This window comes from Silene latifolia, chromosome 3 (assembly GCF_048544455.1).
Source record: "Silene latifolia isolate original U9 population chromosome 3, ASM4854445v1, whole genome shotgun sequence".
Taxonomy (NCBI): Eukaryota; Viridiplantae; Streptophyta; class Magnoliopsida; order Caryophyllales; family Caryophyllaceae; genus Silene; species Silene latifolia.
In genome coordinates, this window is record NC_133528.1 from 4763152 (window position 1) to 4774283 (window position 11132).

The 11132-nt window shown below is 35.9% G+C and overlaps 2 protein-coding genes across 2 annotated transcripts; both read right to left on the bottom strand.

Moving 5' to 3' along the window:
* Nucleotides 1–2023: 2023 nt before the first annotated feature.
* Nucleotides 2024–4696, bottom strand: LOC141646872 (tobamovirus multiplication protein 1-like). Its single transcript, XM_074454855.1, has 11 exons — nucleotides 4251–4696; nucleotides 3902–3992; nucleotides 3759–3808; nucleotides 3516–3608; nucleotides 3298–3369; nucleotides 3072–3144; nucleotides 2931–2976; nucleotides 2761–2824; nucleotides 2594–2647; nucleotides 2408–2488; nucleotides 2024–2328 (listed from the first exon to the last, which is right to left on the bottom strand). Exons 1-11 carry the CDS (start codon nucleotides 4347–4349, stop codon nucleotides 2260–2262), a joined length of 792 nt encoding a protein of 263 aa, XP_074310956.1. The 5' UTR covers nucleotides 4350–4696; the 3' UTR covers nucleotides 2024–2259.
* Nucleotides 4697–4766: 70 nt separating this feature from the next.
* Nucleotides 4767–10279, bottom strand: LOC141646871 (tobamovirus multiplication protein 1-like). Its single transcript, XM_074454854.1, has 11 exons — nucleotides 9832–10279; nucleotides 8455–8545; nucleotides 8316–8368; nucleotides 7635–7727; nucleotides 7299–7370; nucleotides 6504–6576; nucleotides 6354–6399; nucleotides 6202–6265; nucleotides 5839–5892; nucleotides 5364–5441; nucleotides 4767–5287 (listed from the first exon to the last, which is right to left on the bottom strand). The coding sequence occupies exons 1-11, from the start codon at nucleotides 9979–9981 to the stop codon at nucleotides 5195–5197; spliced, it is 867 nt and encodes a 288-aa protein (XP_074310955.1). The 5' UTR covers nucleotides 9982–10279; the 3' UTR covers nucleotides 4767–5194.
* Between the last annotated feature and the right edge of the window lie 853 nt (nucleotides 10280–11132).

Sequence of the window (11132 nt, forward strand, 5' to 3'; positions counted from 1 at the left end):
AACGAAAAGGAAAACCAAACTGACCTGAATAACGTATATTACACAATTAGCTGAAATATACCAAGTCCTCAGCCTATCTGTCGGAAAACGTTTAGCCTGCTTGTCAATAAAATTCAGGCAGCTTCAGCGTCACTGTGTCAGCCATATGTTTTAAAATCACATCAAATGCTGCCAGCATTCAGCAATGCAGAAGGTAACCAAGTGAAGGTACTAACTTAGTTTACTGCATCGGAAACTAACAAAGTAAGACATCAACTGCAAAGAATGCTGGCTTAGAACTTTATTTCAGTCAAAATACTCAAATTTAAGAACCCGGATTGTTACATGATACCATATCTCAGCCCAGAAGAGAACCAACAGTGTATAACTGCTAAAGAATAACAGCACAGGGAGGTCCACTAGCACCGATGTTAACACCTGTATGTTGGAAGCATTACACAAGATTTGAAGACATTAGTTGTAAATAGACCAGCACTGCAGCATGAAGAAGTTAGCATTAAGTTGTAAATAAACTTAGAGTTTTCACATTACTGTCTTTTGTATGGACTACGGAGTAATAGGTAAACTCTCTAGATTACATTATACACCAAGAATGAAGAGCAGAAAGCAACAACTGTAAGGGAAAAAACTATTTCTAAGAATGCTTACCTTAGGTTTTAAAATAACAGCAAACATGTGGAAGCCGAAAACAGCTGCACGAACTGCCATTATGCAAAGCATCTGTCTTAGGAACACAGAAATAAAAAGACGCAAGAAGACAATGTAACTGAGCAAGAGGGACAGTTCTCAGTTACCTCCGTTAACAAAAATATTCATGAGAACGAAAACCTTCTGTGTACTCCATCCGTGGTGACGCAATCTCAATTGAATAATTATAAATTGAATCTGTCATGAAGCAACTACTTCAACCCCAACATTCATAAAATTCAGGTAGTCTTATGTAAGACTGTTATATACCGTATTACAGCCTTATTTCAGTATCTGTGTAACATTCATGCTAATTCTGCATAACCCTATGCTGGTTTTTCAATGGATGTGACGAAGATTTCAGCTTTATCTTCTATCATGTTACAAGGTTTTTCAATGGATGTGATCGGTAACAGTCTTATTTGAGTATATCTGTGTAAAACTGTTCTATACCCTACAAATTTAATCTTTTATCAAGTTACAAGGTAAACCCTACAAATTTTTCATTCTTTTTACCTCAACTACAAAGCATATACTATAAACTCAAGTGCCTATAATCTTCCAATAAAATTCAGTCAATCAAGCAAAAATTGGACAAAAACCCGAAAGAGGAAAAGAAAAGGGAGTTACCAGGGAAACAGCAGTTAAAAGGGCATAGGCTGCAGAAAGAGTGAAAAACATTCCATCATGCAACTGAGCTGACTCGTAGAACTCGTCCCACTTCGCCATTGATTGATTAATTATCTTGACATCAAAGTGTAACACCCACCAATCCACCAGATGATTGATTATCTTGATTAATTAAATATTACTCCGTATGATGATTATAATAAGTCATGTGATGGAGGAGAATGAGTAGACAGCAGAGGCCTGCCATGACATTGGACAGGAAAGAATGGTAGTTCCTTGAACAAGTCATGATTCAGATGGATTTTTGCGCCAAAATGTCGATTAGTTTAGCTGGTACTTGTATCCGAGTTCAAATTCTAGCAGTAAACTTGTTATTATAACTTCCTTTACATTTAAAAAAAATGTACTCCGTAAAAAGGTACTAGAAGAATTAAAATTATCATCGATGATACAAAATAAGATACAAGGAAATCGAGTATACCACAACACAATAACAACGACAAAGCCCTAGTCCTATAATAATTTAGTTCCGCTAACATGAATCAAAGCTTGAAACCGTCAATAGAGGAATTGAGCGTGTTTTTCAAAAATGAATGTCATTCTTTACATTTGTGAGTTTCAGACAAGACATGGTGTCGGAGTGTTTGGTTATTTTTGGGCAAAGTTTTGAATTTCTATATTAAAAAGCGAAGTTTCCACAGTGTCGTATCATGTAGGAATATCCGAATGTTGGACACGCGACACACAAATACACAACCAAAAGTGAAGTGTTGAACTGAGATAAATTACATAAAATTTATTTGTCGAAATTGAATGATCCTGTTTACAGTGAAGTGATCCTTTAAAAGTAGGAATACAATCAATCAATCTATTCTCAAACTCCATACCCAAAACAATGGAACCAGTGAATCTTCCAATGCTACTGACCCGTTGGTTTCGAGCTCACTCCCTTTTTGCAGGCAGCTTCCGAAGAATAAAGAGTACAAGCGCGCATGGCAGTATCTCAACTAACTGTTGTTCCAACACAAAAGGAAGTTATTAACAATAGGTGAACTAATTTCTTGTTACGAGATGATTAGTTGATGACTACCATGTAGTAAACCAGATCGAAAGCTGTTGGCTGATCCAAAACTCTGAGAGATGCATCAGCATTGAAGGCGGACTTTGCAGCCTGCGCTCAAATATTAGTTGGAGTTTAACAAACAATAGATAACTCGAAAACAAAAACCTCATGTAAATGCTATTACCAGAGGAGGTTTGCAAAATCAGAACTTACTGTAATGCAGCGAATGAGAAAAGACACGATACAGATTGCTGTAACTGATCGCACCTGCATTAATTTGGGTATTTAATAACCAAAACAAAATTTAGTACTCGATCTTAAAGAAACAAGCAAAAAGACTACTTTTTTGAAGAGTTTTTCTTCAGAAGAAAGAGACATACCTCGTAAATTTTCTTTTTTCGTCCTTTGGATTCAATCGGGAAGCGCATCAGCATTAAACATAACCTGTAAGCAGAACAGTAAAACTTATCACCCTCTAGATATTACTCTCTTTTTACACCTGCATAGTCGTTCGTAGACCACAATTACTATCGTCAAGAAAATAGTTTACCTTCCCCCGAACAGCAGGAACCCAGATGCTGCAATAACAGACGACACTGGAAAAAAAAAAGTATGTAACTTAAACGGAACTCATTCATGGACAGATTTAGACAGAAATAGCAGCATTTGCAAAAACAATAAGATAACTAACCTGCAATGAATACTTGGTTTACGGATCCAACAAAACTGGTGTCATACAGCCCTAGAGATATCCATATTAAAACCTGTCATGTTAAACTACCTTAGCGCATCAATGTGAAACATTTTCAAGTACGTATTTACAGCAGATCAGTACAGTCGAAAATTAATCAGCAAAACATCCCCTGCCCCTCTGACATTAATTAATCATCTAAAGAATAGCAGCTGACCAAACTGACCTGAATAACATATATCACGGAATTAACTGAAATATACCAAGCCTTCAGCGTATCTGTTGTTTCATTTATAGCCTGTTCGTCAATAAGTTTAGGCAGCATCAGTATCAGGCATATGCCAGCAATGCAGTTGGTTACGAATGCTGATGTAAAAGTTTCTTAAAGTCAAAATATTGCGTAGAAAATCAAGTGTGTAACAGATTCAGAGCCCCTATATTTACCTGATAATATATCTCAGACCAGAACAAAACTAGCAGTGTATAAGTGCTAAAGAAGAACAGCCCGGGGAGGTCCAGTAGCACCGATGTTAACACCTGCATGAGTGCAGCATGAAGAAGTTAGCAGTAAGTTGTACTCCGTAGTTAAGGAGTTTCCACAACGTTGTCTTTTTTAATACGTAAACTCTTCAGATTACATTACACACCAAGAATGAAGAGCGGAAAACAAGTTGCAAGAGAATTTACCTTAGATTTTAAAACAACAAAAATATGGAAGCCAAAAACAGCCGCACGAACTGCAATTATACAAAGCATCTGTCTTAGGAACACGGAAATAAAAAGACGCAAGAAAATGATGTAACCGAGCAAGAGGGACAGTTCTCAGTTACCTGCATTAACAAAAATATTCATGAGAACGAAAACCATCTGTGTACTCCATTCGAATGTACGCGATCTTGATTGAATCCTTATAAATTGAATCTGCCATGAAGCAAACTATTTCAACCCAACATTCATAAAATTCATCTACTTCATATCAAACTATGTTTACACAGCAACAACATTACCACCGTGTCTCAATGGCTCTCGCAAATTGCGGCCTTTGTGTTAGCAGCACAAAGAGACTGTTTCCGAATGACCCAAGATGAAAATTGCATATATTCTTCCAAATAAATCACAATCAATCAAGCAAAAGTCAAACATACAAAAACCCAAAATAGAGAAAGAGAAGGATGTTACAAGGGAAACAGCAGTTAAAAGGGCATATGCTGCAGAAAGAGTGAAAAAGATCCCACCATGCAACGGAGTCGACTCGTTGAGCTCATCCCATTTCGCCATTGATTAATTCCTTGATATCAAAGTGTAAACACACACCTTGAGTAAGTTATATGACAGAGAATAAGTACACAACTATACATACAGGCTTGCCATGCGCTGCAGTGGGACAGAATGGTCATTTATTGACAAAGTCAACATTCAAATGGGTTTTGTGCCAGCATGCACAGTATATATAGTTCTGATTAATGAGGTAGGTAATACATGTTTCGGTAGATGTCGGTTAGTTTAACTGGTACTCGTCCGAATTTGAATTTTGTTAAACATTTGTTGTAGTAGTAGTTTCATTTCACTTCTAAAAGATAAATTTAGATCCGTCTCACAATAACACGAGTACACAAAGCACATGAGCATGCTGTATGAACTTCCGAAAAGAGTAACACAGTAAAGCGATAAAAGTAGAAAATTGCTACTCGTAGAAGCCATTAACAAACACTTCAATGTAAAATTTAGGAACATTACAAGTTTACAACAAATTATCATCTTGCCATTGCATGAGCACGAGGATAAGATACATGTAAAGAAATCGAGTATACGACAAACCCTAGTCCTATAATGATTTAAGTTGGCTTGAAACCGACACAATACAGGAATTGAGCGTCTTTTTCAAAATTGAATGTCGTTCTTTACATTTGGGTGATCCTTCGAAGGGCAGGACTACGACTAAATAACCATGTCCTTAAACTCCGACACACCTCAACAAATTCTACTAGTAATATTAAGTGGGCCCAAGAAAATGGCTACGGGTACTCTCGAGATAGAGAACACGCCTGGAGTTTCGGATCTTGTGAAGCTATCTGTGGGCCAGGATGAACAGATTGGATGGTACAGAGCTCACGCTCAAGTGCTCAGTGGATAGGATGGTACAGAGCTGAAACTCGCTTTGGAGGCACCTTCCGGAGAATAAAGAGGACAAGCACGGAAGGCAGTATCTCAACTAACTGTTGTCACAGAAACAAAATGTAAAGAATTGTTTCATTAAATTCCTGTCAAATAGATGCTTTTTGAGAAGATTACCGTGTAGTAAATCAGATCGAGGATCGGGTGATCTAAAACTCTGAGAGATAAGTTAGCATTGAAAGCAGACAGTGCAACCTGTGATCATCACATATAGGGAATGCCACTATGAGGATTATATCATGTATAGTCCGAGATTATCGAGATGCTACAAAACACAATGAAAAGTTAAGAAGGAAAAACTGAGCTCCGTGAACATGTCTATCCTTCAAACAGATTATTATCTTGTACAACCAGGATGTGATGCGTTGCTGTCGCCTAGATTTAATACTATGTCAGTGCCCTGCAGATTACCTTTGCTGCAGAGCGGTACTTCTAGAGCACGAATTCAGCAAGCTCGACATGGTTGCATACCACATTAAATACTATTACCGGACAAAGTATTATGAGAAAACTAAATTAATATTCTCAGAAACAAGTAGACAGATGCTGATATTAATGCAGAGCAGCAAAGTTGTCAAAAGTCAGAACTTACCATGAAGCAGCGAATGAGAAAACAGACGAAACAGATTGCTGTAATTGATCCCACCTGTATTAACATGGGAGTTTAAAAAGCAACGCTAAATTTAATATCTTGGGAGTTCAAATCTATTAAATTGTTTCCCATTTTGCCCCTAAAACCGGCACCGTGTCAACAAAGTTTCCGAGGGAAGGAAATTAAAATCAAACAATCTCTTACAACTCATGAAATCGACCCCTTTACAAGTACAAATTGGACAAGTTCCAACTTCCAATGCAACATTGACAAAGAATTAAACAGTGACACTACTTTCCTAACACCAGGGGTCAAATATTTCATGATCACGATGTTAAGATGTTGTCAAAAGAAGAGACAAACCTCGTGAAGTTTCTTTCGTCGTCCCTTAGACTCAATTGGGAAGCGCCTCAGCATAAAAAATAATCTGTAAGCAGAACAGAAAATATGATCACTGTATACATATTATTTCATTTTTACAGTAGTACACTTTGATAGTGAACAAAAGGGTTTACCTTCCCCCGAACAACAGAAACCCAAGTGCTGCAAGAAAAGACACCACTGCAAGAGAAAAAAGAACATATAACATAATGTAAATCAGAATGCTTTCATGGAGAAAGTTAAATGGAAATAGTGGCTTTTGCTAAAATAACACGATAACCAACCTGCAATGAATACTTGGCTCATGGATCCAACAAAACTGTTGTTATACAGCCATAGATATATCCATATTAAAGCCTGCCATAAGAACGTTCCTTAGCATAGCAGTATGAAACATTAACGTGTATAACATCACGTTGCAGCACAGGGGAAAATCATGAGCAAACATTCCCCAATCCCACGGGCATTGGTCATTATGAAGAATAGCAGCTGATCATAACCATAAGCGGCAAACATGTTAACCACACATAGACCCACAAACAGATCAGCTAATCATGGCAAAAGACTTTTTGCAACAGAATGCTTTTAAGTCCTGCCTCCCACCACAAGAATAGCCAAACAAGAGGCTGAAGAAATACATCTAAAATCCTGGTATCTAATTTACCTAGACTATCCTCGTAATCATTGCAAGTTACAGAAAGCGTGTAAGTTGGTTATCAGAATCTTAGGTACCATCTCAGCAAGTGCTAAACTGCAAACTGCATGAAGTAGATAAGGGTTTGTTCACCTGACTTCTCACCATGTATTTATATTTGGCAATTGCCGAATTAAGGCACTGGCTTGGAACATTTCTTATAAGATACGAGTACTCAGTCTCAGACAGCTTTTAATTTAGTAGAAATACTTTGTTAATCTGGATATATTGATTAAATGTCTTCTCACAAAAGAATGTTCACAACTTATTTTTTTACTGGTATCCTCGTTGTGCATATGCAAGTATAACGGGCACCAACTCAGTGAATTGACACAAAATCTCCTCACATAAAAGAAAGATGAACTAAAAGGAAAACATAACTGACCTGAATAACATATATTACACAATTAACTGTTATATACCAAGCCCTCAGCCTATCTGTCGGAAGACTTCTTGCCTGGTCATCAATAAAATTCAGGCAGCATCAGTATCAGGCATATAATTTATAATCACATCATTATAAGAAACTCGCCCCTTCAACCGTGTAAGCTAAAGACATGGTCGTAAATATGAGTATCCATACATAAGATCAGCCTCAAGGGTTTATTCTTTTTCATTTACGAATGAACAGGCTCAAGTTACAAATATAAAAACAGCAGAAATGCGAAAATGCTGCCAGAAATGCAGTAGGAGTCTAACAGATCTAAAACCCCATTTTTACCTGATAATATATTTCAGCCCAGAAGAGGACCAACAGTGTATACGTGGTAAAGAATAACAGCCCAGGGAGGTCCAGTAACACCAATGTTAACACCTGTTCAAAGCATTGCATCAAGTCGATAATGAATAATAGAACAGGAAGAATCCACCAACATAAGGATTTTCTAGAACGGAGTACATAAAATCTCTTGATTACATATACTACCAATAATGAAGAGCAGGAAGCAACAACTGAAAAGGAAAACACTATAAGCGGCCATGTCAAGCTCATTGGGCAAGCTACTTGATCACAAATAAGGTCATTTAATGTGTAGCCGTATAGGTAGCAACATAATGTTTCGCTACTTCCCTAGCAACTATTAGTCACACAAATCGACAAAGTCTTGCAACCACAGATTGAGCTTAGAGCCTTACTAAATACTCCTTCTGTTCTCATAATTTGTTTACCTTTGATTAAAATACCCCACAAAAAAAATATAAAAGGTAAACAAATGATTGGGGTGGCGGGAGGACAAGAGAACCCTTCACCTCTCTCTAAGCTATGCCGAATATCTTATGCCGAGTTTGGCATAGACCAATTCTATAACGTGTTCTAAGCACAAAGTGGTACTGAAATCATATGAAGGATAAATTGGAGCATCTTGATGACTTGAAATAAAGTTGCAAAAATAGGATAGCTTACCTTGGGTTTCAAAATAAAAACATACATGTGGAAGCCAAAAATAGCTGCACGCACTGTAGTCATACAAAGCCTCAGTCTTAGAAAGAGGAAATATAAAAAACAAGATACATAACAAGCAAGAGAGGCTTTTCTCTGTCACCTCCATTGACAATAAAGTTCATGAGATGGAAAACTTTCTGTGTAGTCCAACCATATTGAGGCACTCTCAATTGAATCCTTATAAGTTGAATCTGCACTTAAAACAAGTATATCAACCCCAAAATCATAAAATTCGGAACTTGATATCAAATTTGGTTTTAAAACACTATAAAGAAGAGTAAACGAGCGATACAAGATATAAATTGGCTGCTCAAAGTAAGATCAAACTACAATCAATTATGTGGGCTCTATTACTCCCTCCGTCCCGGTCAATTGTTGTCCTTAGGTTTTGGCACAAAGACCAAGGAAAGAGAAGGGGGCCAATTACTAAATGACAAGTGGAACAAATTGAGGGTGAATGATCAAAGTGCTCATTAAGTTCATTCTTAAAATAGAAAGGACAACAATTGAGTGAGACACCCAAAATGGAATAGGACAACAAATGATCGGGACAGGGGGAGTAAATGTTACTGCTGAGCATACTAGCCATCAAACCCAGAGAACGATCATATACCCTTTTTCTGCAATTACAATGCAATCAAATCTAGTAAAGCATAAAAGTACGATCTTTAGCAGCTCAAATTCAGATTAATGATCTGTTCTTTTTGACGGAGCTAAAACATATCCAAATGAACTGAATTCTGTTGAATAAAACTCAACTGAACTAAATTAACCATCTATCTATAATCCTTTAAAACACATCCGATATCAGAATCATATTCAAGTATAACACAATGTCCATCCAGTGAAAGATGAATTGCTACAGTGGACCATATAAGACCAAAATGACTGTTCGAAATTCTTGGGTTTGTAAATAAGAACCGAAACAGGAACAACCATTGTGGTTGCTCAGCTCCCTTGCCAAGCTGAAACAGCTGAAGTTCAAAGATTCAACCAATTTTCAAACAAAAACAACATGCCTAAACTATAAGATGACACTCCAACTACTCCTGCATAATCCAACCACAATCGCGAAAAAAGAATTCAACTTTATCAACCACCAACTAACAAGAATCAAACCCCAGAAAATTTTCAACCTTTTTCCTCAATTACAAACCATATATCAACTCAAATTACCACAAAAGTAAAACCTAACCTCCAAAATTCTATCATGTTTCAAGGTGTTACAAAAACCCAATAAAAAATATTTTGAAAAACGTATACAATCAAATGAAACCGATAAACTAACAAACATTCAAATTACATCACCAAATCAATCAATCAAAAGCAAAGCAAAAGCAAACCTGTCACAAGTTATGACGGCACTCACAACCGATTTAAATAATAGTAAAAAGGGAAGGGGTTATGAGACGTCACAAGCTTATGACCGTCACAAGCAAAATTTGCTCATAAACAGAAAAGGGAAGAAAGTAATTACAAGGGCAATAGCAGAAACAAGTGCATAAGCTCCAGAAAGAGTAAAAAAGATAATATCTTGCCACTGAGTTGACTCATTGATCTCGTCCCACCACCCTGCCATTAAATCAGAACTTCTAAACCCACTTGAGATTAGTGCTAATCTACCCATTTACCCAGATAATTCCTAATTACTACTCTTAATTACTGAATTAAGAGTGAAGACTATGATTAGTAGACAGAAAGAGAAGACTTGCTGGTCTTAATCAACTGAAAATATGATAATGTGATTTATGGGTTTTTGAGCTTTTGGATTAAACAAGAACATTCTAAAATCAACTTTATTTATGATTATTATATATACAGTGTTTATATTTTGTTGGTATTAATGGTTGAGGTGAAGCATATTCATTGGTTTTAGGTGAGGTTCAAGTGGTGGTTTTGATTACGAAAATAAAGGTACTGTTGTAATTTCAGGATAATATACTGTACTTTACTGTTTAAGTGTGTATACTGTGAATCTACAATTTTCTTTCCCAAATTCTACTCTAAATTGTGTCTCGAGTTTTGATTTTTGAATCACGGCTTCTTGTTTAACATCGTATTAACTTAAGACGACTTTTATACAGTCACAACTCATACGGACCCAATTAAAATATAGGTGGAAAATTGAAGATAAGAGGAAAGTCTTAAGTTAAAGACGATCAAATGTTTTTTAACTCGTATTAAAGAAAAGAAACTCTCCCCGTAATTACTGTGTCAGTCAGTGTAGGACGGTCTATTTATATAAAAATCACTCTTTTAGTCTTTTATTGATAGAAATAAATCGGGGATGTAGCAAATTAGCCCCATAAGTTTCCAAAAATGTGTAATTAAGCACAAATCAAATTTTCTATCATTTTTTTAACTAAAATTAATATATTCTATTATAAAAAGGATTTTAACAAAATTAAATACATTATATTTCTACATATTCAACGAAAAATGCAAACCAAATTTAATTTAAACAAAAAAATTGGTCATGTAACTTTGTAACTTCACTTAAATTCTCATATTATGAACATTTTTTCACCAAAATAAATAAATAAATATTATAAAAATATATTTGAACATGGTTTTTTGATAATCAGGAATTTTAGAATTTATATTTTATTAAATATTTGGACTTTCAATAATAGTATAATAATTAATTTAGTAAATTTTATTCTTAAAAATAAGATTTGTGCTTAATTACACATTGGGAGAAACTTATGGGGGTGATTTGCTACATTAATAAGTTAGGGGGCTTTATTGCACCTAGTATCAAACTTGTGGAGGTTATTT